The sequence below is a fragment of the Leiobunum rupestre genome, chromosome 5 (assembly GCF_980474605.1).
Source record: "Leiobunum rupestre chromosome 5, qqLeiRupe1.1.hap1, whole genome shotgun sequence".
Lineage (NCBI taxonomy): Eukaryota > Metazoa > Arthropoda > Arachnida > Opiliones > Sclerosomatidae > Leiobunum > Leiobunum rupestre.
Genome location: NC_143388.1, coordinates 13,970,629 through 13,998,182, shown reverse-complemented (window position 1 = coordinate 13,998,182; position 27,554 = coordinate 13,970,629). Strand labels below are relative to the sequence as shown.

General features: G+C 36.9%; 3 protein-coding genes across 3 annotated transcripts; 1 reads left to right on the top strand and 2 right to left on the bottom strand.

Moving 5' to 3' along the window:
• Positions 1–3,679: 3,679 nt before the first annotated feature.
• LOC149943597 (polycystin-2-like protein 1) lies at positions 3,680–12,326 on the bottom strand. Its single transcript, XM_090174738.1, is given in 17 exon segments — positions 3,680–4,040; positions 4,206–4,316; positions 4,375–4,522; positions 4,587–4,774; positions 4,776–4,806; positions 4,866–4,996; positions 5,060–5,158; positions 5,233–5,353; positions 5,752–5,873; positions 5,941–6,171; positions 6,583–6,648; positions 6,712–6,874; positions 6,935–7,159; positions 7,227–7,477; positions 7,545–7,672; positions 9,641–9,754; positions 11,759–12,326. Coding segments are annotated over 17 exon segments (2,415 nt in total). The 5' UTR covers positions 12,021–12,326; the 3' UTR covers positions 3,680–4,016.
• A 2,703-nt stretch (positions 12,327–15,029) lies between these two features.
• LOC149943596 (uncharacterized) lies at positions 15,030–20,481 on the top strand. Its single transcript, XM_090175775.1, has 8 exons — positions 15,030–15,160; positions 16,280–16,416; positions 16,504–18,685; positions 18,743–18,917; positions 18,990–19,152; positions 19,215–19,338; positions 19,408–19,585; positions 19,650–20,481. The coding sequence occupies exons 2-8, from the start codon at positions 16,320–16,322 to the stop codon at positions 20,079–20,081; spliced, it is 3,351 nt and encodes a 1,116-aa protein (XP_090031901.1). The 5' UTR covers positions 15,030–15,160; positions 16,280–16,319; the 3' UTR covers positions 20,082–20,481.
• Positions 20,306–24,729, bottom strand: LOC149943595 (beta-catenin-like protein 1). Its single transcript, XM_090175776.1, has 12 exons — positions 24,522–24,729; positions 24,295–24,466; positions 24,069–24,237; positions 23,781–23,920; positions 23,362–23,718; positions 23,248–23,306; positions 22,645–22,793; positions 21,564–21,745; positions 21,330–21,508; positions 20,643–20,780; positions 20,516–20,588; positions 20,306–20,458 (listed from the first exon to the last, which is right to left on the bottom strand). Exons 1-12 carry the CDS (start codon positions 24,549–24,551, stop codon positions 20,370–20,372), a joined length of 1,737 nt encoding a protein of 578 aa, XP_090031902.1. The 5' UTR covers positions 24,552–24,729; the 3' UTR covers positions 20,306–20,369.
• Between the last annotated feature and the right edge of the window lie 2,825 nt (positions 24,730–27,554).

Below are 27,554 nucleotides of genomic sequence, written 5' to 3'. Positions count from 1 at the left end.
TGACGAAAATTGTTAAAATTCCACTGGCTTTTTCTAATTTACTTATGAACCAATTAAAAGCTTTAGAAAGTGACTGTTTAATACATTAAAAATAAAACGAGATGGATAATTCTCTTGAAATATTATTTTTTCTTGATATTTATTTTCACGAGTTTCTCATAGAATTTTATTAATCATGAATAATTGTTAAACCTATCCCTGTTGTCACTATTTGTACATTAGAAAGTTAGACATATAATATAGACTTCTGCTACCATTTTATCCTAGATTCAATCTTTTTCACAGCTCGTCATATTACGCGCGGTATTACAAAGCTATTTCAAGATTCGGAATTTGTATGATATCTCAATTTACTACAAACGCTACCGTAAAGAACCGTAGTTTGATATTTTCCTTAAGAAATAACGATTAGCGCACGCTTTGTGGTTCTTTAAAATCAAATGAAATATGGTTCAGCATCAAACTATTGGTGAGAAAACAGAGTACTGTATTCTGCAATTTGAGATTTCCTTGAACAATTTCTTTGAATGATAGCATTTGCTCGATTTAAGAACGTTTTGTTTTTTGTTTATAGCTACAATGTTTATGCCTATAATACTGACAAGCAGTTACTTTGTTATTTAAGTCATTTAAGACTGATTATTGTATTTTAGCATTTTATGGGTCTTTCGGATGCACGATGTGCAAATGCACCGAACCGCGAATATGTACGACTTTTTTTGTTTCACTGACCCTAATGGATATTTTTTTAGCCTAAATTTCGAAAGAGGATCCCCATTAAGGAGAAAATACGAATATTATTTCGAAATTTGTATTTTTTTTTCTTCAACTTCTCAGTGAGACTCTATACGAGCCAAGATCATTGCACGTTTTATTACCTTTTACCTGAGATGGTGCATTTGTTCGAAAACTTACAACAAGCTCGAAATGGGTATTCGATATGGAAACTATTTTTATTTTATTGGCCAATTTGATTCAGTAAACTTACAAGGAGACGACCTGAGGTGTTACACACCGATTTTGTTCAAACTCGGGGGATTGGTAGACCTTCATGTAACTTGAAAAATCCTAAAGGGAATTTATTCAATGGGCAACGATTTTACTATGGCAACGAAAAATGTTTAGACAACATAAAATTGAAATTTTCCCATTGAAAATAACATGGGATTTTGACCGATTCCAAGGTTCCCCCCCCCCCCCCTGTGAAACATTTTACAATATTGAAAGAAAATTAAAATTGAACGCATTTGGATAAATTTGAACCAAATGGGTGAAAATGAACCGATATGGCTTAAATAGGAAAAATTTCAATTTTATGTTGTCAAAAACTTTTTTCGTTGCCATGGCAAAACCGTTACCCATTGAATAAATTCCCTTTGGGATTTTTCAAGTTACATGAAGGTCTACCAATTTGTTTGAACGAAATCGGTGTGTAACACCTCGGGTCGTCTCCTTGTTAGTTTATCAAATGATTAAAATACCCCAAAGCAGCAGTTGTTTTTTTATAATTTCACATGTTTTGTTTTAGAAAATATTTTTATTAGCGTTATGTCTCTTTTAAATCATTTCATATGGCTAGTTTTAATAAATAGTTTCATTCTGACTACACAACAGTACTTTTTAATCATTTTTATGTGTAATTTTAAAAAAGTAGTTTCATTCTCACTAAGAAATAGTTGTTTTAATGCGTAATCACCTAATTTATATTTTTTTTTATAAAAGTCGTTGTTGTACGGTAATACCCTCTTCAGACGAGTCTTATAAAACGTAGTTTAGATGACAAAAGTAACGTTTTATATCATAACTCTATAAGTTATCTGCTTAAATATAATCGTAATTAGCTTATTTTGCTGGACGTCGTATAAAAAGGTCAAGGGTAGTTCTTTGGCACCTTGATTCTCTGGTGGCCCAGAGTGGGTCATTGCTATAATTACTTTTTCTCTTCTTAAATAGCTTCTGTTCAAGGCTGTCGATAACACTATTTTCTGCTACATGTTCGTTTCCATGGTGTTTCATAGAAACAACACTTTTATAATATCAAAGGTTCCCAAATCTCATACCTGCAAATCTATTTCACTAAACCCTGTATGAATGTAGAATGACCTTTACCAGAAGTATATAATATATATCTTAGAGAGAAGACAATTTACGTCAGCAATCGAAAATGTGTAGGTGAAACTTGTAGCATCTTTATTCTGTACAAACTACACTAATACGAGTACCTTGACAGACGGAGCAATGCGCTCGCCAAATTTTGATTTGTTTTGAAATTGTTTCTCATTGAGAAGAACTTCCCCAAGCTTGAGAAGGTGCACGTTTCATTTTTGCTTCCAAGATGGAGACTTTTTTACTATTTACTTTCAGCCTTTAGCAATTCAATTTCAAGATCAGCATAAGTTAATATGGTACAGTCGAGTTTTATAAATTCTTACGCCGACTAATCACTACATGTATTCGAGCGTAACGAGTACTCCACATTTTAAGAAGCCAAAAGTAACGGCTGCCGCCAAATAATCTTATTGCCGTAATAACATCACACTTTAAAACGCCGTAAATTAGGATATAACCCATTCTTCGCGCGAAAATTCTGCCAACTAACGAACCAGGAACTAAAACTCTAAAACGGTCTTCCTTTTAAACTCTCGACATTAAAGATGCCATGCTGTATCTTTACAGAGCCATCAGAAGAAGAAAAAAACAGCCAATGCCGACTATTACTCTCTTACTGGTTTTTCTTTATCAAAATTCTTTTAAAAAGACACTTTTAAGAAGGTTTTTTTAGTTAAATGCTTTCGCGCTTCAGTGAACATCTAAAATCTATAGCAAATTCCGTAGTATATATTCAAAACCGGTTGTAGCGTCATCGTAATCAATTTCACCATGTCACTATCAAAGGGAACAAAATTTGCATGTAGGATAGGGGAATCGTTCTTAATCTAGAATTATCTCTAATTTTAATCGAAATAATCATATTTAATATTAATAATAACAGAACTTGGATATAAATAAGCCTTAAAAGTAGTTGTTTTTATTTTATTACGGAAACTTTTGTGGTTAAGGTGGACTGTTTTAACGGTCTACATATTTTATTATTACCAACAAAATGTCATTGTCGAAAAAACGCAAGAAAGTGGTAAATTTGACATAGAAAAGTTTCTCTTGTTTTTTCCCCGTTCCGTTTCCAGAGTGAATCGGAAACAATTGCTTTGATGCGTTCTTCAAAATATTTCAAAACTCTATAAATAAATTTTACACTAGACCTCAATGGCCAGACATTGTAGACATATTTAACCCGCATAATTATTTATGCATGTTAAATTCGATTTAAGTAACTTAAATAGTCTGGCTGATAACGTCTTCGCGTTTAAATAAACACAAACAATCTGCATACCAGGATATTTTGGTTAGTGTTTTTATTTTAAGCCCTATACAGTCGCTTACCAAAAATTAAAATTTACATTTCTATACATTACGATATAATTTACAATATAAAACTAGTAAAATAAAAGTTCAAAATACTACTTTTTTTACATTAATAATATCTTTAATTTTAAACGAAACTTCGTCAGCTCGACTTTAAAATGCAGTGAAGATGAAAAACAATGTGGTGATTCTCTTTTTCTAATTATCCATTTATTTTTAAAATATTTTTAGTATTTTTATTATATTTGACTAGCTACCGAAAATACTTCGAAGTTCGAAAAAGATTCTTTGTTTGTCTTCGAAAACAAATGAGGATTGTACAGGTATCGTTTCATTGTTTAGTTTTAAAACGAAGTTCACGTTTTAAAAGGATACGCTTCTTTTAATAAATAGTTGCGTTTTAACTTAAAACAAACACTACGATGTTAAGTTCAGATACGTTTGAGAGAAATATAGGGGTTTTCTTGACTCACTATTCTACAAAGGCCATTAATTTTTTTTTACATTTCTAAATCTACAATTTATCACTTTATATCTATACACAACTAGCACCGAAATGATGTTTTTAACGGAAATGTTCGAGATCCTGATCCTTACGGGCCTCCGTTAGGATGCTTCTATATTTAAGTAAACGTTTAGTAATGTACAAATATTAGATATTTATTGCAGGATTTAAAATACTACATTTTGCTGTGAACTATGTCAGGGTGTGCTATAAAATATAAGCTTTCCCAGGTTACAACAAAATATGGCATTTTAAACACTGATATTTGGTTACACACCATCTGGTTTTGTGGTGAGTTTAGGGACGCCTCCGAGTCCCACCTTTGCAATTCCTCTCTGACTCGCTTCTCCATTTCTTGCCTCTTGCCCCTGTCATCCAACCCATTGTTCTGCGAATAAATGACCATATATAACGCGTCAATTCTTTGATTTATCAAAATCAATTACTTGGTTGACACTGTCGAGAATCTTATTCATGTTGTCGCGTCGTTTGGTTTTAGCCCTTTCCATGGCTTCCATCTTGAGTAGGACGGCGTCAATCTTCGACACGATACTTCCAATTGAATGTTCCATACGGTCCACGCGTCGGCATAATCTAAGACAGTCGGTAGTTAGTCGAGCAACATGGTCAAATGCGGATGAAAGGCTTAATTACTTACACGTTGAAGTCATCGAGGGAGACGCCCGATCCGAGTGGATTTTCGTCGGCGGCAGAGTCCGGTTGGTCTTGTTCCTTTTGTATCTCCCAGTCCAGTTTGTTGCGTTCACCTTCCAGATCGGCGAACATTTGTTGCATCTCGTTCTCATCCAGTTCCAAGTTTCCGTCCAAGTCGTACTTCGCGAATACCCATGTCTATTTCCATGTCCGAAAAGTTTTGCCTAAATGTTGTTCGTGATTAGCATTCAAGATTATTCTCCAATTAAAAACTCAACCTTACTCTTTCAACTTCTTTCTAACTTCTTCATATGTTAGTTTCTTATCTCCGTCGGAGTCAGCCATCTTCAAAGCGTTCTCCATGTTCTTTAGGTGATCTCTTTTACCAAGTTTGGTAAGGATGTTATTGTATCCCTATAACATTGAAGTATTTACCAATTGGCTTACGGTAAGGTAAGTTGTATTTCATTTCTATACCTTTTTGAAATAGTCACCGATTTCAAATTCGTTCTTTTGGCCCGCTATTTCAACTTTAACTTCGGCGTAGGTGTCGTTGATTATGGCCAGGAACATATTCTAAGGACCATTCGTTGTTAGGTATATTATTACAGACCTTTTCAGAGTTAATAACAATCGGTGGCGTCACTTACCATTAGAACGAAAAATACGAAGAAGACGAAACTTAGAAAATAAAGGGGTCCCAAAACCCGATTCGCGGCTTCCAAATCTGTGAAACTGAAGTCTCCCAAAATGAGACGAAGCAAGGTGAAACTGCAACAACCAAAATTGCATTCATCCATTTAAACGCCTTTCACTGGAGTCAACTTGGTTAACAAAGTTTTTAACTATAGTTAGCAAATCTCGTTGCAAAGATAATTACTTTCAATTTCTAATAAAACACCTCTACTACTACAAAATAAGTTACTTTACATTAATTAAAGTGGACAAGATTAACATTATCATTAAGCTTTGTGTAATGAAAAATATTTATATAAATATTTGTAACTAATAGCCTCGGTCACCAAAAGCAACCGTTTTTCAAAACTTGGCCAAAAGTGATGGTGTGTTCAACACGTTGTGGAAATGTTTGGTACATTCACACGGAGCAACTCGGTTTGCGAACCACGTTGCCCTTAGTGTTTTGCAAAAATGCTTGTAGGGATACTTACACAGTTCGTGTGAAGGAACGGTAGTCGTTTATTTGCGTTCCGAACAAAAGATATCCCAATTGGGCAAAAGCGAAGAAAACGATGAAAAACATGACGGCGAAACCGGCCACATCCTTGGAGCACTGTTAATTAAGAGATATCCTTTGTTAAACGTTCTTTGATCTACGTTATATTGTCTTCCCTGCATACCCTGGAAAGAGTCGAGGACAGCTGGGTCATTGTTTTATTGAAGCTGATGTATTTGAATATTTTGACCCAAGCGAAGAAAACCGCGATGGCGACCACGTTGTTAAACTGAGTCTGCCAAAAGCCCAGGAACTCGAAGTCAGCGAAGATGTCTGGATTTTCTAGTAAGCCCTTCAGCAAACTATCCACCATTATCGTCCGGTAAACGCTAAACGCGATACAAACTAAAGAAATCTGTGAAAAAAGAAAGATGTAACCATTTTGAAAATTATTTGACGAATTTTAAGTGCCAAAGTAAAATTTCAGTCCATAGTTCCCAACAGTAGACCGGTTTCGCCTTTTTGGGGCTCATTAAAATACTCTGTAGTAATTCTGACTCTACTCGGAGATCGGCCGATATCAGTAAAGCTAATATACAACTAAATTGTCCTATATATCAGCTGTCCAAAGCAATTTAAAGTGAAATTCTCAGAACTACTGCATGGCAGCTCGAGCTACTATTGTAATTATGGGAGTTAGGAATAGGAAATAAACGTTGGGTGATGAATATTGAACCGCCAAGCAATAGTTGTGCAGAATTTTACCATACACTGCATAGGGCAACTCCGTTGTACATTATGAATTTAAAGTGATCTTTGACCTTACCAAAATAACGGTAACGTCCAGTATATTCCAAACAGAACTGAAGTAGGAACATTTGTGACTTCTTATCTGTGAATATATATATATTTTAGAATTGTGTTACGATCGCTAAGTGCTAATAACGAGTGATACCTCGATGGTTTCTTCGATACAGTAATAAATGATAAACAGAACGAACATGCCTTCGCAGCCCATGACGAAGAAGTCCATGGTAGTTACGTATCGAATGAGTTTCACCGTACGAAATGTCCAGGAGGTCAGCATGCCTCCGGTCGCCGGGAACTCGAACAAAATTCTGCATCAAATTACAAACGATGTAGTAATTGTTAAAGAAATTTTATATCCAATAACTAACTTGACGATACAAAATAAGTTCAAATTTGCGTTGTAAGTGGTGAAGTCTAGGAACACCGCTCGGGTGGCTCTGGAAATCCACAAGTTGTCGAAGAGCTCTTTGATTTTTTCTTTGGCCACCGCTTTGGTGATCCCGATATCCACGAAGGATCCGGCACCGCTGTAACTGGCCAACAATCCCCAATGGTTCGACCCGTTTAGTTGTTTTTCCGAATGGTAATACCATCTGCAACATTGACGAGGCGCTCTCGTAAACCTATTCGTAATTTCTGGGACTTTTAATCAAAGCTTACGCGGAGCCGTTCATAAGTCCAAACGGATTGGGGTCTTCAATATGCGGCGAGTAATGGTTGTAGCATTGCGATATGGCCTTTTTGAAGTCCTCATGGACTTTGCAAGAATCGTTCAAAACACGAAGTTGTCTCAATCGGGGGGAGCCTAATAGTCGGTTCTCGAAGAGGATGTTTCTGTCGTCCGCGGTTGTAACGTTGCTGTTGTACCAGTGTTCCCAGTACAGGCTGTCCAACATGGCCGATTGGGCGAACTGAACGCAAACAAATTATATTGCGTATCTTTCGATAGAGAAATCGTTCAGATGACAGTTTACTTACTCCCCAAAAGTCGTTCATTTGGCTCGCAGAACGGACGGCTGAGCCACTCGTGGGACTGGAATCGAGGAACAGTTCGCTCAGCACTTTGGTTTGATAGTACATGTTCGGGCTGGCCATTCCGAATGTTACTGCGGATTCAGACAATTGATATAAGCAGGAATCGAGGTGGTAGTAACTTTAGTAATCAGGTGTACAAATCGTAGGTAGGAATTCATTTGAATATTCAATAATAATAAATATTAATTATCAGCTAGGCTAATACCCAAGGCACAACAATCACTGACAAGGAGACTACCCGAGGTGTTACACACCGATTTTGTTCAAACTCGGGGGATTGGTAGACCTTCATGTAACTTGAAAAATCGTAAAGGGATTTTATTCAATGGGCAACGGGTTTGCCATGGTAACGAAAAATGTTTTCGACAACATAAAATTTAAATTTTCCCATTGAAAATAACATGGCATTTTGACCGATTTCCCTGTGAAAAAAAAATAAAAAAATTGATCAAAATGTGATCAATTTTGATTTTTTTCAAAAATTTTATCAATTTTTTTATAATTTTGGTATTTTAATTTTTTTTTTAATTTTGTAAAATGTTTCACAGGGGGGGGGACCCTTGGAATCGGTCAAAATCCCATGTTATTTTCAATGGGAAAATTTCCATTTTATGTTGTCAAAAACATTTTTCGTTACCATGGCAAAACCGTTGCCCATTGAATAAAATCCCTTTACGATTTTTCAAGTTACATGAAGGTCTACCAATCCCCCGAGTTTGAACAAAATCGGTGTGTAACACCTCGGTTAGTTTGTGGGTCAAATTTAAAGGTGATTGATGTCTTATTTATTTTTTATTGATCTTAATTTGGGCTGTACATTTCCCCACAATTATTTAATGTCGTCTTTGTCCGAGAGGTAGCGCCACGGTAAAAGTCGGATATTTCATTAAATTTTAGCTTCACGGGAATTGCAAGAGATTTCGCTTCATACGCGGTAATTTGCATGACGAAGCGCCTTGATATGAATTCGTCTACGAGGAAATGGTAGTTGAATATTATCTTTGATGTACTCCTGATATAATCGGCAATTTATTGATGTAATTTAAGGTTTATTTTATTTTGTCTCGGTTTTTCAATAACATATTCTTAAGAATTGACCAAACAAAATCAAATAGGAAGCCATTAATTATATTGATTTAGTCAATATTTTTTCCCTGTAGCATGTATTCTTGGCCTGGTTGTATTGTTAAAATCCGGATATAAAATTTGAATACTTAACGTATATTATTCTCCGTCGTATTTAATAAACTTACGAAGTTTTTTTATGGTCCATCGAGCAGTACACTTAGGTAAAGTTCACTATGTTGGTGCGTATAGAATCTAAGACCTGATAAACTAGTATTCGTAGAAATTCTTTCTTCGTGCGCGAATTATATTTTATTAAAACGTTTATTCTTAAAGCGAGAGACGTGATTTAAATTTTCCCATAGAAAAACAATTAAATGGAAAAATTAAAGTGACTTTATTTTTGGAAATAAATTATGGCGATTAAATATTTGGACGTGATGTACTTGAGAGATTTGGAAAATGAAGAAAAAGTGTCCGTGGTCAAGCGGGTCGCTGTGTTAGCTAATTATTCGCGTCGTAGTGGTCTACTGGTCGACTTGATTTCCTCGGCTCGTGGCTGGACCACACCCAAGCTAATAATTCGGACATCGGATTCTGGGAGATTCGTCTTCACGCTCCAGTAGTGACCAGTGGTCACGCTTAGGCGCTTCCGAGGACACGCTGCGACGATCGCGTCTATTACTATCTTTCTCTAATAATTAACCGGTTTGCCATTAGCTTAATTTCTCCGGTTTGAGATGAAATACCAATCGAGATTCTATTTACGGAGCCTTCTAATAATGTTATTAAATATCAATACGGTGGCCTACTTCCAAATTCGGTTAGGGCTAATTTTGTACTCCACTTTTACCGTACAGAGGTATACTCGCGGTTTCGCCTTTTTGTTCAACTAATGGACATTTTCGCGAATTTCAAGGTCATCCTGCTGACCTAATGAATTTTTAGAAAGGAATAATAAAGGTGATACTTACACACGCAAAGGATGGTCAGGAACACCGAGTAAACAAGGAGTTCTCGCAGTGTTGTCCTGACTATCCATTCTCTGTCCTCGATCCCTTTTTGCATTTGCCGTGTTGACCACAGACCTGAAACAAACTGGATTTCAGTTTTCTTTCTTAAAAAGTCCCCTTTGACATTACATTTTAGCTTATTTTTTCATTTTATCTTGCTTAAGCTTTAAATACACGCATTAAAACCATTGCCGATTTTAGGTCTACGAGCGTCCAATGCTTAGGGGCCCCATTTTGCCCACTAAACGTTGAACGCAAAAGGTATCATTGGAATATTTTGTGGGATTTAAGGGGATGAAAAAAAAATAAAACTCAGGAGGGTCCCAAATGGTCCCCAAAATACGGGCCTCAAGTGGTATAAACCTGCCTCTAGTTATAACATATATTTGACCTTTGAACGCGACCGAGACCCAAACTGTTAGTCCTTGTTGTGTTCGAACGCTTTCCCCTCGATTACTAGTTATGCCAGATTTATATCCTTTATATTTTTTGCTAATATACCAACTGATATTCAAAATATGTTTTGGAAGAACAAAATAGTGCCAGTGGAAATACGTCATATCAGTGATTTTTTTGAACAGTTAAATTAAATATGGCTTATAAATAAGTAAACACCTCCATACATTTGTATCTTCTAAATAGTCAGTAAATACCTTAATTCTATTAAAACAGACCTAATATTATATTTTCCCACCAAATCATATTTAGGTGTATTTAAAGTATATATAATAATTAATGTAAGAGTTTAGTCACAGTTTGGGGGTTAAGTATAATTTTAGGTATATTTGTAATTTACATATTTAGATTTTTAAAATAAATCTTAGTCGTGTTTGAGTTCTGTAATAAAGAAATTTTTTAATTTACTAAGCCATTTGATTAATTTTAATTGAATAACTTTGATAATATATTATGGTATTTATTATTATTTAATACAATAAATTAAAATATTAAATATAATAAAATAGTTATAATTATTAGAGAAAAGTATTAATTTAGCTCCTAAAAACTTTCTCAGGCTGACCGCATCACGGGTCAAAGGTTATTGCGTATATAACTCCGCCTAGAGTAATAATGAATATTTGATCCTTTTAAATAATTTTTTCCCTCTGAAATAGTTTCAGAAAATAATTATATTCCGTGTTTCACCTCGCACTATTTTGACGTATATTGATAAATCAGCGGAAGCCTGTGAATGTGCATGTTTCTAGCGTATAACATTAGTAGTATCATATGTAACATAATCACTCATAAGTATGCCATAAAAGCATTTTCGTTAATGAAACCTTGTTCACGGGATATGACGTAAATTACGTCACTTACAACTCCGTGACGAAATATGCGTCATCATCTTTACTGATGGGAAACGGAAGTTAGTGAGAATTCCTCGCGCGTTTCTGGCTTTGCCCATGTCAAGTTTAGTTCGTGTGATCACCTGATTTCATTTCCATGGTAACCTTTTCAATAGCGCAAGGATTATAAGCATTTTTGCATTTTTGGGTCCGCTCAATGTATGTTCCGCGTGAAACAAGGTCTCATTGAATTTTTTTCAATGGAAATGTTATACAGAGGCATACTTATGAGTAATTATGTTACATATGGTAGTATAGGGAAATCGATACTTCTCCGGGAAGATATATTTTATATACTTTTGGATTCATGGAAATTTTAAGGCGACTTTCGTTTTCATTGTTTACGTTTAACAAAAAGAAGATAAAGCTATCCAAATTGGGAAGGAAACTTTGTGAGATTCTTGGAATGATCAAAGGAAATATTTTCTTGGCATGATTGGATAAAGCGTGCTTGAACTTGTAAAAATGATCAGCGGGCTGTTTGTGCAACTTATGAACGTGAAGTGAGAATTGGTCCCGTTGTGTTATCGAAAAACAGTTCAAGAATCTCAATAAATTATTAAAAGCGGTATAAGCTAGCAAAAGGATTTGAAAAAGTGGCGGGTCAAATATCGGACAGAAAATGACACGAGTGCGTAGGTGGGTTAAAGGTGTTCAGGTTTTTGGGGATTTAAGGGAACTTCGTGCTTTGTCAAAGTGAGGCAGTGGTAGAGAAATGTTTTCTGTTTACCGCGAATTCCTCTGGTAAAAGAGTGCCAGCATCCTGATCTTTCGGGTTCGGGAACGACGTCATTTTGGATGTTGGAGGCGAACTGGACATCGTCCCGTTCGAAGGCTTCCAGATCTCGGACGCTACCGTCTGGGACGTTCTCGTCGGCGGTGGTCCAGGCGGTCGGCGTCCTCCTTCCCAGCTGACTGCCCCGACCGCTCAAGACACTCCTGGGTCTTCCGCTAAGAGTGCGTTCGCCCAAATTGCTAGCTGGGTTGCTCATGGTTTCGTGTTGGTCGTTTTAGGTTTCGTCGTCGTCGAGGGAACTTAGAATAATAAAGGGACTGTTTCGTTTTCGACTATGATTTCTATTCGAACGAGACTAAGGGGCTGATTAACTACAACTATTCGATACGGGGAGCTTTAACCTAAGTCTTCTATTTGGGGGAAATTTAACTTTGACTATAGTTTAAAACTCGCGCATTTTCGAAGTGGGGACTTTTAAGAAACGAAATAAAGAAGAGAGTGAAGCGGGAATGCGGTTAGCTAGAATTCCAACGAGGGAATGAAAGAGACGCGAAAACTTTCTCTCGAGTCTGTGGCTCGGCGGACGTCTTGAAGTCTGCTCTCAGTGTCAGCTTTCTAAATTCCCTCCTTTCGCGGCCGATTCTCGAAGCTGGAAGTGGGGAGGGTCAGCACCGGTTCTGAGCCACCCGCCGCCCACGCCTTACCAGTACTCAGCCTCTCTTCCCGTTATGTTTCAGTCACCCCCGCACCCTGCTTCTCTCAGCCGGAACTTGGCCCCTTTTCTCTCTCTCTCTTGGTCATTATGGAACCCCACCCAAGCTAGTCAGGGGTCCTCGTGCCACGTATAAATACTTACAAGGACCAGGGCTAATCCGCTATTGGATCTGGTTAATAAAACCATTTCAGTTATACGAAAAAAATGATATGTCAATGATATAAAGTTAAAAAAAAAACATTTTAGAGTTGCAAATCTACCACTATCTTTCTTGCGATAATGAGCGCGTATTATATTTCATACATGGTGGCGACACTGTTCTTTTAGGATGTTTTTAATTTATGGCGCTTGATACAAAATCTCGACAACAACGAGTTTTCCTTGGACCATTGATGTCGTCATCGTAGCAGGGGCCCAACAACATTTTAAAGCTAGCGGGTGTCCATCAAGTACATGAGACATTTGCGTGGACGCCTTGGGGGGGGGGGGGGGTATCCGTTGGACTCTAGGGGGTGTCCCGACACGCTGGACACCCCCTGTTGTGGCGCCCCTGCATTGTAGTGGTCATTTATGACGTCTTTTATAACTTAAACGGAATGTTATTGTACGAATTCATTGTAAGAACGTGGGAGAATTATGGTTCCTGCGCACTAATTATTTGAGTGTATTTTCGTCTCGATTAACGGAAGTGGCGTGCTTTCCAGACCGGAAGGAACTCGCGTTTCCGTTCAAGTACCGATGGACAAGTGTATTTGACCCCCATTCCTATTGATTGCTTGAAGACATTAAGATATGGTTAAGTAGTTTTTTCTTGATTTTGGTCCCATTACTTTCTAATTTCTCGACCCCATGTCGATTGAGGTTATCCCAGTCTGTAAAAAATTACCTTTTTGCGCTACGTGTCAATTGTAATAAAGGTCGTTAACATTATTAGACTAAAGAAGGGAAATTACGTATTAAATAATTTTTGAGGGCATATTACTATACTTAAAGGTATAGTAAACACAAATAGTTTTTTATTTGGATAGTGAAATCAAAACTATTAACTGGATATTGAAGAAAAAATTCTTAAGGGGATAGTAAATAAAAAAAAAACATTAAAGGAATAGTGAACCAAAAACTCTTAAGGGGATACTGAATCCAAAATTTCTTAAAGGGTTAATGAACCATATATTCTTAAAATGATATAAAACTCAGAAATTCTTAAGGGGAGAACTGAAATACTTGTTAACTAAATTTCTTAAAGGGGTGGTTAACTGAAATTCTAAAAGTGATTGTTAATTAAAAATTCGTAAAGTGGTTGTTAACTAAAAAGATTCTTAATGGAAAGTGAGTTCCTATATTCAATATCATTTCGTATAGACATACGATGCAGACAAGCCTATAGTCTTAAAACAGCATACGATCCTGTTTGGAAAATAACGACCTGACCACCATTGGCGTCTTAATGTAATGGCCGACATAAATTCGTTACCATGGCAACGAAAATAGACCACACCCTCGAGCAAGCTACGATGTACAAGTCGTTACTTTTAAATTAAATCGAAGTTTTAATTTCAAATTAAAAGCATAATTTTTATTACGTTTAAAAAAAAGTAAACGCCTAATATATTACAATATATTATTTTTAAAAGATCGAAAATCCAACGCTTATAACCTGACCTAAACTCGAGGGGCAGGTCACTCTTTCTAGGGGTGTCCTATTAATCACGATTAAAAATTTAATCAAGATTTAATGATTTTAAATCTTTGCGCAGTCAAAGCTACGGATTTTATTTCAATCAAATTTAATCATGATTTAATCATGGAAGTTAACTGCCCCTCGCCTAAAATAGTCTCAGAATCTACCCTAAACTCTGCTATAACCTTATAAACCCTACAAAAAACTTGCTCCAAAATTGGGGAAATCTGCGTCTGGATAGACAGGCCCCTATTGCTGTGCTTCCCAACTAACAACTAAAAATTAAATAATTTTCTTTTGTAAATATTTGTATATATATATATATATATATATATATATATATATATATATATATATATATATATATATATATATATATATATATATATATATATTGTATTTTAAATTTTAATATACTTTGTACCTGCGAGTCATATGAACTCCTCCCTGTTTTAAAAGGGACCTTTGTATTTTTTGGAAGGTAATTAAAATATTAATTCATTCATACACGTTAAAAAAATAGAAAAAAAAGTTACTGTAAAAAAATCGCTTATCAATCGCACATGTGTAGCGTTCATTTTTCCCGCTTTGCACACACGTGTGTCGTTCGACGAATTTCAAAAGCGCGAAACGCAGCCTCCACGCGGATTGAAGGCCGTAACACATTGCGAGAAAGCGCGCTTATTTTTTGCCCGCTACAGTCAGAGCGGCGCTGAGCCCCGTAAAACAGCCGACAGTCGACCTTGCAATGTCTTGGCTGCTCGCGATTTGCGTTAGCGAAATTTCCGACAACACGAGAGAGCGTCGCTGAGGTGGTTGATGTTGGGAACAAGAGCGCGTCCAATCCGACTCTCATCTAGAAACGTTGAACTTCCGTACCACCTACCGACAGCCCACAACACCTGGGAGCGAGAGAGCGACCACGAAACTCCCAGGTCACGCAACCTGACACCTCTCTAGCTAGAAAAAGCTACCCTCAACGTGTACGAACCACCAGCGGGTAAGACACTGATTCATTTTTATTTAAAAATAAATTTGCATAATATTGAATGGTAAAAATAATATAAGATGATAAATTCACGTTACACAATTATATGTATAACGGAATAGACATACCGTTACTATAGTTATATCATTAAACGTATAATATTGAATCCAAAGGTCCCCTTCTTATCGGTTAACTCGTAAAATATAAAAGATCGTAAACAAAATCTAGCTTGCAAAATCTCTACCAGTTTTTCTGGTCCAAAACGGGTGGTTCGCTAAAAACCGTTTTGCCGTTACACCCGGGCCCACCCTCCGTAGAAAGCGACTCCGTCTGAGACAGGAACCCCTCTCTGTTGACCTTTGTAACCCCGTTTCTTTCCCGACTATACATTAAACGAAGCATCAATTTAGAGCTTGGCCCTCTTCTGTTAGTGGTTTGAACGAATTTTAGCCTTGAAGCGGCTAGTGTTTTTCTTCATCGAGATCGAAACGAATCTTTATTGGCTTCAGAAATTGGAGAAAAAAAATTAATAAATCCTTGAGACTGTTTTAAGTGGCTATAACGTTGATTTTAAACACGTTCATTATAATTACCCGCGGCTCAAACAGTGAATAATTAGCTTTTACACATACGCATTATAAATTATCAACGCCTTCAAAATTCAGCACGATTTTGAACATTTGTTTTGAAATTCAATTATTATAAAAAGAACTGGGTCTATATATTTTTTGCTATATTGTTACCCTACTTAAAGACACAAAATATAAGTCTAAATTGAGGAAAACACATTTGGAAGAAAGTATAGTAAAAGCTGCCCCATATTTTATCGCTTATCTTGTCTCATTTTTTATTCTCGATAAAAATTAGTTGTACTTTAGATGTAAGATTGTTAGTAACTCCGAAACCATTTGATTTTTATTCAAGGTTTTGTTCAAAGACATTTTCGATAATAGAATTACGGTGATAAAAAAATGAGATTTGAGGGGGTCGGAATCGTGGGTGGTGTTTCCCTTTCGACCTATCGCCTTCTTTCGTAGCGATTTCAAGGCGAAATGTGTAATGCAAATTATTAATGTGTTGTGGATACGGTTAAATAGTTGAATAATACCGCTAGCACGTCTGAAATTTTAGTGCCTCATATTCTGCCTGTCTTGTTTGCTTTCCCAGCGTTATGGAAATTCCTGTAGCCGCAAAATCTCCCGGCATCGCAGCCGTCCAAGTAAATAAAGAAACTCCAACGCTTGTGGATATGGATGTTCGTGCCAAATGTAAGTTTCATTTTAAATCTGCTCTTTAACCTGATGCTGTGTAGCCGCTAGCCTATTTACCAGTCGCCTTTTTCACGCCAATCTTAGCTAAGCAGATTGTGGCCACCACCGAAAAAAAACTAACCGACCCCGATACGACTCGAACGATGGAGTCCTCGTCCAAGAAGTCGGACGATAAAAATGGCGACAGGAGCCCGAAAAGTAGCCAAAATGAAGCTAGTAAATCAAGCGATAATCCTAAAACTAACGGGCAAGTAAGTTCGGAAAAGTCGTCCAGTAAACAACCTAGCTCCGTAGTTTCTGATAAAGATGGTACTAAAATTACGCAAGATACGTCGACGACTATTGTGGTCGGTAATCCAAAGGCTACTTTTGTTCCTGAAGTCACAAATAAGGGATTAACACCACAAGCATCAGACACGCCTCAAGTAGCATTGAGTAAAGCGCTAGAAACTACCCAATCAATTTCGAAAACTACAATAGCAGCCCCTTTAATAACGACGGATGTCTCTCTATCACCTTCAGCTCAAAGTACCGAAACGCTTAAAGTACCTTCCGCCAAAACGACAAAAACTCCTAAAGTTTCTTCGGCCAAAAATAAAGAAACCTCAAAAGTATCATCAACCAAATCCAAGGATACCACTAAAGTATCATCAACCAAATCCAAGGATACCGCTAAAGTATCATCAACCAAATCCAAGGATACCGCTAAAGTATCATCAACCAAATCCAAGGATACCACTAAAGTTTCTTCGTCCAAACATGCAGAAACGCCTACCTTGTCCTCTGACAAAGCTCCAGAGACCCCTACCTTGTCCTCTGACAAATCTCCGGAACCAGCTAATGCAATTAGCAACGGGACTTCAGAAACCCAACAAAAGTCCGTTAGCAACGCCTCTAGGAAGTCTGAACCATCAGTCCCACTTGTAAATTTACCCGTTGTCCAGCCCATTGAAAGAGGCACCAATTTACGGATGTTGCGAAGGACCCGAGGAATTCCTAGATCCGCGCAACGAGCACTCAACACAAGTAATAACGTCCAAAATGTTCTTCAGCAAATGGTCGGTGGTTCTCAAAGAGCGGGAGTCCCATGTGGTCATTGCGATTGCTGTAAAAGTCTGCTGAATTACGTGACTGTACTAAGGAATTTCATGGATCATATTGTATCCGGGATGGCTCAAGGTGCAATTGCCACAGAAGAAAATCCAGTTCTTCCCCCGCCCCCGTGCACTCTTTGTGAAATTCAACATGTACCTCATGTCGATCATACTCCTAAACCTAGTGAAGATTCTACTTCCGTAAGCCAAATTAATGTTAGTGCGAGTGGCCAACAGCCGAACGTTGGGTCATCGGCGGGCCAAACCACAACCGAACCTCCATCGAGCTCCGGTAGCGCGAGACATCCTCAACAAACAAGCTATTACCCTGGTCAGACTCAACAGTTTCCTCATCATGGATCCGGTGGTTGGCAATATCAAGGACAAGGTGGTACTTCTCACTCTAATTTTCAACAGTCTGGTGTTGGTTTTCAAAGCCAGAATCAGAATCAACATAATCAGATCTACGGTCAACAAAGTTCCGGTCAACAAAGTTCCGGTCAGCAACAATCCAATGCAAATTTCAGAGGTAGTGGAGATCCTCAAAGTCACATTAACACTCAGACAACCAGTTCGACTAATACTTGGAGTACGTTTACGGACCCCAACGCTCCTAAAGCTCCAAGTCAAGCACCAAGTCCTAATACAACAACGCAACAAGCTGGTGCTAGTTCCGGTGGAAGTGGGAGTCAAAATCCTAGAAGAGTGACGGAGAAAATTGCATGGGGTGCGGGAACTCAACAGCCATCAGCCCAGCAAGTTCAACAACCATTACACCAATCCACTCAACAATTGCCACAAAAATCTGCTCAACGATCGCCTTACCAATCCGCTCAACAAGCATCACACCAAAACTCTCAACAACCAGCAGCCCAATTACCGCCACAACAAGGATCGATGATGAACTCAGAAGCTCCTCTTACTGAATCACAAACCGAAATGTATCCAACGGGATCTCCAAGTAAACATCACTTAGAGGAATATGATGAAACGTATCCCGAAGAATTCGACGATGAAGACTACGAAGACGAGCTGAACGAAGCTTATGTAACTCTGGCTACTGATAATCAATCTGCCTTGTTGTGTATGGTACTAGGCAATTCCTTGCTTCTCAGTGGAACATCAAAGGCGTTGGTCGTTCTCGTAACTGAAGATGTTAGTCCTCATATGAGGTAATTATTCTTTAAATACATAAGGCCCAATTATTTTCTTATTAATGTTTTCCCCAGGTATTTACTTTCAACTATATACAATAATGTCGAATCAGTGGACATGATGGAGTCTCCTGGGACAACTAACTTGGCCCTTCTTGAGCAGCCCGATTTGGGGATATCATTTACTAAGCTCCTAATTTGGGGAATTGAGCATTTCGATAAAGGCGTTTTCTTAGACCCCAACACGCTGGTGAGTAGCTCTTCATAATCTACCCGTGACGGCAGTACGTATACCAATGATCTACGATATTTCTCAATCCAGGTTGTTCAAAATTGTGATGACCTTTTTGAGAGAGATGAACTGTCAGCTGTTCCAGACATTGGATGGCCTGATTGCTTCAATAGCGATGTGTTTGTCTATAAGCCATCGATGGAGACATTTTGGAGCCTTTTGAAGTGTGCAGAAGATCAGGAGAGTTTTGACGGTAGCTGTGTAATATACCCCCAAAATATCCATAGTTTTCTAAGACATTTTTATACTCAATAGGTGGAGACCAGGGTCTTTTAAATATGTATTTTCGAGACTGGTCGCGTAACATTTCTAAGAAACTCCCTTTTATTTACAACTTGATGGCGAACGTTAGTTACACATACAGACCGGCCTTCAAACAGTAAGATAATCCGTATTTTTTTCCCAAGGTTGTTTTTTAAGAATTTGACATTATCTTTTTTTTTATCAGATTTGGAAGCCAAGTCAAAATAGTCAATTTTTTTGGTTCCTACAAACCCTTAAACGTCCAATTTCATTCTGCCACTGGTCAAATGGCGCCAGACTCTAACGTCCACCCAACTTATGCCCAATTCGTTTATTATTGGTTGGAAATTTTTACCAAAAGAGTTCTACCTTTATTTTCCCAGGTTCATTTTACAACAAAAACTCATATCTAAAAACAACTTTTAACCCAAAGTATTTAAATTTTAGGAGGTTCATAACTTGGTAGACAGCCAAGACTACTCATCCGCCATGGATGTCTTAAAGTTCTTTCCATCAAATTCGCGCAAGAGGAGAGAATCCTTGCCAATGCCGCCATCATTCAGGGTTTATGCAGATGCAAGCCTAGATAGGGCGAGGCGGCATTCGTCTGTTATTCTGGGTAGGAGGGAAGACAATTCCGAAGAAGTTGGCTTAGCGACGCATGACAAGGCTCCATCCCAGGACGACGTGAATGCGGAAGACGAAGTGGTGGTCACGCCGGCAGTGCCAGATAAGTTGCCAGGGTCCGAAATAGGCAACTACCAAGACATGTCGGCTTGGGAACATGGTCGTATGGACTATTTAGGCACTCATGGCTCTGACAATATTATGGCTAGGTTAGATTATTTTATGCGGAATCCGGGTCAAAGAGAATCGTAATATATAACCATTATTATTAGATAACCAATCCCATGACATGTTAGGATAATTAATTGTTACAATTGTTAAATATTACCCCTCTTAATACAAACTTACAAAGCTTTTTGAGAACAACTTTTGCCTAGGACTTTAATCTTCTAAAGGTTCTACGTATTTTTTACCTAACACTTTTACACATTAAAATTCTATTTTTTTACTGTTAAAATTTATTTGTTGAATCTATAAAATAAATCAATTGTATTCAGGAAAAAAATATTTATTGAATGAAAAAATATATAAAATGCAAAATTAAAATCTGTCAACGAGTTGTAGTACACGTTGCTGTTCTGTTTCCTTCGTAACATCGTCCTTAGCATCACCCAAATTTCCAGCATACTCTAATATGAAAATTAATATAACATTCTGAATAAATTTGTCTATTTTTACCACATTACCTCTCATAATATTTCTAATTGTTTTTATGGAACCACCGCGAAGATTAAGAATTTGCAAAACTCTTTGCTTGATCTAGAAAATCAAAATTTTTACACATTATACACATATTTTGGGATAATTAATTACCGTAGGAGGTCCAGAACTACAGACATCCAACATTATGAAATCTACTAATTGCAAAGAAAATAGGCCATTTTCTAGCCTTCGAAGATAGAATTCCTCCTCCTGTTCTGGGTCGATTTCCCCATCATTCAAGTTCATGTCCTTAAAGATTAATGCTTGAATATTTAATCGTGTTACATGTAATTACAGAACAGCGTTGCCAAATTAAAAAAAACTATGGTATCTGATTTTACCAAAATTGGTACTGATAGCCATTCGGAATATTGCTAGGAAAACAAATTAACCGTGTAATTGACGTTAACTGCACTATCTACCCATATTCGAGCAAGTGTTAAAAAATAGATAAAAACTGGTATTTTAGAAGGTACATGGTTAAGATTATGGTAAAATCCAAATTTCAAACCAGAATAAACTGACGGAAAAACCATGTAACTTGAACAGAAGTTTTTGTTTTAAAGAGTTATTTATACTTTGATCATTCTGATATTAATCTTTTACCACAAATATTACAGAAAATAGTCAATAAACCAATCTTTTAAAGACTCCTTATTCTGCCAAAAACTTATATTAATATTTCTCAAAATGGCCTTCAAAATGCTACGTTAGTTTTTGCTTTCAGGCAATGAATTATTGAAGTGTACCATAATTATCGATCATCTGGCAACGTTATTTAAATAAACTTGGACTAACAGCTTTTTCTTTCTCAATTTGTACGTCAACACCGTGAACTTTCTCCAAATATTTAAAGTGAAGTTCCATCAGTCTGTCAACCTTTTCGTGATCATTTTCTGTGAATTTATTGAGCAGCCTCTGCCTTTGGGTGCCTTTACAATTTTTCAACATTGATCCAATTATGGAGCAGACGTGTTCTATTAAAGAAATACGAGGGTAAATTTGAATACAGAAAGTTAATTGTATTTTTACCTTCATGTTCTTCAACGGTTATCGTTTTTCTTCTGTTCTTTTTAGGGGTTTTCATGAAAAGTGGGAAAACAGTTCGCAATCCAAGAATATCAACAAATTTATTACAATTATCACTGCCTTCCTGGTTATTCAAAGAATGATCTAATACTTTCAGAGCACCGTTTCGTGACAGCTTCTTTTCACTGTAAGTTAAAACATTTGATAATATGCTTAAATAAAGTACTATATATAGGCATGTGCGAGCCTTGATTTTTTGGGTTTCAGTATGAAAAATTTCACTTTCCGTGTATCGAGCCGAGCTTTAAAATTTTATCCAGCTTTCTAGCTTTTAGACTTAGCTTAAAAATGGTGTTTAGAGTACTCAAAAAATTAGGCTTAGCAGTATTTCATTAGAACTTGTACTTTTATCAGATGAGGAATCATTTAAACTAGAATCTTCACTTGGTTCTACTATTTCTTCATTAAAAGAATATTTATTGCCAGAGCTTTTACGTTTATTTGAAGCCATATTTTGTGAAGTCTAAATTAATAACTGGCCATACAGGGGATTACAACCAGAAAATAGTGGACTAATGAACCACCAAACCACTGACAATAAACAGTTAGGGCACCCTACTTTATGTAACTTATGAAGGTTTAAAAACGCGAACAAGTAAAGAGACCAAGAAGTGGGGGAGAAAACTAAGCTTCATTGGGGAAAAATATGTGGTACTTCGGGCGATAGGCCTTCAAGGCGAAAAACTTAATTAAGACTAACTGACAATTACTTGTTCGCGTTTTTACTCCTCACTCTCTAGACCATTGCTGGTTCTCGTGTTTTTGCTCTAGCTGTTTTATGAAGGTTTGGTTTCGTTTTCTACATTTAAAACCAGTGACCAATCTTAAGGTGGGCCTAAGATAATTTTAGCTTTTGCCGCCATTTTGAAAAGCTCCCAAGTAGTGGTAAGAATAATAGTTTCGAGTACTCGAAAGTTAAGCCTAGGCATCGATTTGAGGCTCGAACCATTATCGAGCTTTTCAACTAAGGATTTTCACGCGATCAAGTACTCGCACATGCCTAACTATATATTAATAAATGTACCGAAGCATGAGATTCATAAGTTGAACACCTTCCCCCTTCAGAAACTTTTCCCTATTTGGCGCAAACATTAAAACTGAGCACAAAGTATCAAAGAGATTCTCCATCATTTCCAATTCTTCAGAATCAGATGGGTCATGTCTTTTGAAATACTAAATTTAAATAAATTTTAAAATATTAATTTTGTAACAATAGATCATCACACTAGGAGTACAGTGCTGCATTGGCTTGAGCATTTGTGATTTTATGAATGTAGATGAGTTGTACATAAATAATATTAATCTTCCCAAGCACCATTGAAGATCTACATTATACCAGTGATGGGCACCACTCCTCTCATTGCGAGCACTTTTATTATTATGAGCGAAATTGAGCAGCAAAATGTATTTTAAAAGAGCGTGAAACGAAAATGAGAGGAGAGGAGAGCTCAAAAAAGAGCGACAAGAGATGAGCGCCAATTTTCCCGCTCAAAAATGCGAGAGCGTGAATGGATAATAGGCTAACGTGTGCAAACGGTGAGTGAACTGAGCGGCTCTTTGACGAAAATGCCCAACACTGCAGTATACTCCTAGTTTGTTAATCTTCCCAATTAAACGATGGTATTACAGCTAGCTGTTGCAATAGAACGTCAACCCCCTCCAACTCTCCAACAAGTTTTCTATTATCTAAAGAAACAATTTTAATTCAAGTTCCGAGATACGTTAAATAGCAAAACCATACCATCCTGATTTTGCAAGAGTATGGATAGAATTTCGCTACAATATAGTTTGTTAGCATCAAAAGGCATTTTGGCTTTTAATCTTTTCAATATCCATTGCATTAATCCCTGTTGAGATGCTTCCACTGATATTTCGGGTTTATATTCGGTTAGGTTTTCTATAATTCCGAGTGTATTGTGGACCCCTTCACTCTCCTCTTTCACCGATTCATCCAAGCGTTCCAAGTTCTGAACCAAAAGAGCCACAATTTGGCCCTCAAGTAAGGCGTCCACAAGAGTATCGGCACCTTCTTGACTCTCATTCAGGGTGTCAACGTCTGTCATTTCCTGGAGTAAGTCAACAAGGGCAATCGATATATCTATAAATAAATATTAATGTTAGCGCTAATATTTAAATTGTGAAGTGATAAGCAATAATAACCTGTGTTTTCATGACTTAACAAGCCTAGAATGCTAGTAACGGCGTTTAGCTCTACAACTATGTGATAAAGGTCTGGTTGCGTAGCAATTATGTGTAATTCCTGTATGGCATCGTTTAACTCTATTTCAGAGTCCATAAACCTATTAAAGTAAGCGTAGTATTAATATCAATGCAATAATTTGATTGAATTCCAATTTAGTAACATCATTTGCCATGGAAACTCTGTGGCTGTGAAATTTCACTGTGCCAACTACAACAACAGCGCAGTTCACTGCTTATCATTATTACTTTTCAGGGGTATCTGTGAATTTTATTCTTAGTTCTTGATTTTTCAGTATTTTCTTCTCAAATGACAAAATAAGTTTCTTTAACACAGTTTCATCCAATGCATCAACCTCAGGGGCGTCAGTTTCCAATATATCTGGGATTGATGGTTCCATCAGCTTACTTTCTGTGACTGTAAATTACACATACACTGTAAAAAACAGTTCATTATAATAAAATTTTGCGGTACCTATTGCACTTCTTTTCTGGTTTCTCTTTTCGTCTGATAGTATACTCTTTATTCTTGGTTCTGATGGAACTTTAATAATCCTTTCACGCTTTGGTTTTGGTTTTATTAATCCCATAGTGTCTTCTACTTCATCTTCTTCATCCGAGTGAGCTCTTTTGGGCTCTCTTGACGGCTGTAAATTAAATTAATAATCAATTTCCACTGCATTTAAAAATGATCAGTATTACCTTATAATTTAGAAGTTCGTCTACATCCATTGCAATGGTTTTCAAAACTTATTAAATAAAGTGACAATCAACAACTCGTGTTCATTTGGGCATGGAGCAATCAACTGGGTTACTTTTTTTCCTATCACTTAAAACTCCCATGGGCCAAATAATGGGCCAAATAATGATAAATCCAGGACATGACTCTATGCGAAAAACCCGTCCAACAGCGCTAACACCCGATCACTATTGCCCCCTATTGGGAAAAACGCGCGATCGCGGAACTACGTCATTTTGGGGGCAAATGTTTTAGGGACAGTTTCCAAAAATAATACAGAAGTATTCTGGAGTGGAAAAGTCGGGCGCCACCTGCGGCTTTGTAAAATTCCCATCATGCACTTTTTGGTCGGACGTCATCAAGCCAGAATGATGGCAGATAAAGCTGACGTCCGACCAAAAACCGGGGTAGTCTGGGTAATTCTAACAGCAATTATGCGGGGAAGGACGTTCTTATTACCGCTACGGGATTTTCCAGAATACTTCCCTTCTCCAAGCTCGTAGCATATGTAACATAATTACTCATAAGTATGCCACTGTACCTTTATTCCATTCAAAAATCTTCACTAACGGTTTGTTTCACCACGAACCAGTAAAAAGGTGGACTACGTTAGATTTTTAACCTTTTTATTCATCCTAGTAATTTTGGGAGTCACACTCATAGAAATCTCATAGGTAACTAGAATGCTGCCGTGTAACTGGCAAATGGGCCAAACGCCGTGGCAGACGATAGCCAGATCTCAGCCATCAGAGCTCAAAGAGTGGTTCTGCCAAGAATTTAATGTCACCAGAGAGAATGACGTCACCTATCTCTCGCTATAGTAGCGGATCCAAGGAGGATTATTATCCTCCTTGGCGGAACCACTCTACGGCCTCTCATTGGCTGAAGGTTCAAGGCGTCAAGCTCGGCCGTAGGCGGCAGCATTCTAGTTACCTATGAGATTTCTATGGTCACACTATTGGCTAGTAACATATTTATTTAAGCCAATGGAAAACCTCTAAATTGAGAAGGAATTTTTTGCGTCGGAATTTTAGTCAGCCCAATCATGGACTAATTAGCAACAGGGACGGCCCAGATCCATAACATTTCCCTATAAAGACCCCAAATAAAAGTGTTAACGCGTTCAGCAGCGTTGCCAGGCAAATATTTTTATCCTGGTGATTCAAACGTCATAAACAGGAAACTGATTTTTAACGGTTTTAGCGGTTGTGATTTGAATTTTCAAACGTCTCTCATAACCATCCATGTTATCACGTTAAATACTATAATTATAGTTATTATTTTAGTATAATTGGTATAGTTAAATGATACGTTTTCCACCTCCGATTCTAAGATAGATTCGAAATTATGTCGGAAATTATTCATCATAAGAAAAGGTAAACAACTATGAAGCCTTGGTACAATCATTTATATTTATGAATAATATTATATTATTACCGTAACAAATTTGGGAATTGCTTCCAGACGGTAAGCGGAATATTTTACTGTATGTACGATCGGAAAAGCTCGACATTCTAAATTTTTACGACGATTAATTTAAAAGATTAATATATTAGCACCGCATGGTAAGTAATCTCGTGGTTCAACTTTTAAATTTCAAGCATTCCAAGGAAGCTTCTTTCCCTATTCCCCCCCCCCCCCCGCTTATTTTGAATCACCAGCCTATACAAGCATTTCCTGTTATGCCCGAGAATACCGCTAGAGTGCGTCGTTTCTTGTTATTTTTACTTTTTTCCCGGGCCGGACCGTCCCTGTTGCTAATTGGTCCATGGTCCCCTAAAGACTCCAACTTTGTAGATGCGCCAGAAAATCTCAAAATGAATTTCAACTATTTTTTCCAATAAACTTGCTTCTTTTATTTGACAATACAAATTTATTTTAGAACGTGAGTCTCCGAGAATTTCATTAATTTGCAAAAAAATTACATTAACAGAACTTGACACTATATGGTAGTCCATTTTAGCTCCTAAGCCTTGGTTGTTCAAACCGGTTTTTTACTAAAATAATGGCCGTCGGTTTATCAGACGTAGAGCTAATTATACGACGGCATTATCGGCATTTGAGATTCGATGACGTCAAATATTACGTAGGGTATGAATGACGCAATATCTGTGAAACAAACCGTTAGTGAAGAAATAGAGCTAGTGGCATACTTATGAGTAATTATGTTACATATGCTCGTAGTAAATAATCTATTTTTCTTAATAAAAATGAACTTATAATCTCAAGAGAATTTAATTATTTTTGTAAGAAAATATTTCGAAAATGTATTTATCTATTAATATATTTTTTTTATCTATTAAATAGTATCATAAGAGGATTGCTATTATCCTCTTGCTATAGTCAAGGTTGCTATAGTATAAATAAAATTTTATTTATCTAGTAAAGTATCAAAAATTAATCTCGACAGGATATAATTACTTATTTTTATTTTAAGTAACCAATCTTTAGGAACTGTGCGAGTACTCAAACATCATCAAGTACTCGTCCTTTTTTAGTAATTAGTAATTGGAGAATACTCGTCGATTACCGAGTACCAAAAATTGAGTATTTGTTTTTCTATCCTCGTTGCTTCAAAGTTCAAAGAGGGGTTTTTAAACCTTATTGGGGGGCTATAAACGGTACCTACAAAGTTGTGGAAACTAATCATTTAAATTAAAGGAATATTTTCAGCATGGAAAGTTACTTTAAATTCCCTTTAAATTTAAATTAATAATTTATTGAATAAAACCAGCTCCTAATCAAGTACTCGATAACCCAAATCGTTAAAAATATAACTCAAGGATTTTTTTTAGTTACTCGACTTGAATAAGAGAAAGTTTCCTCTTAATCAAGTACTCGATTACTCGACTCGACTTCAATATTACTCGACTCGAATACTTGATGAAAAAAAATGATACTCGATAACCGACTCGATTGCCTAAAACCACTAATCGCACAGCCTTACCAATCTTACTATTTGGATAAATTTTGCATATATTTATCACACTAGAAAC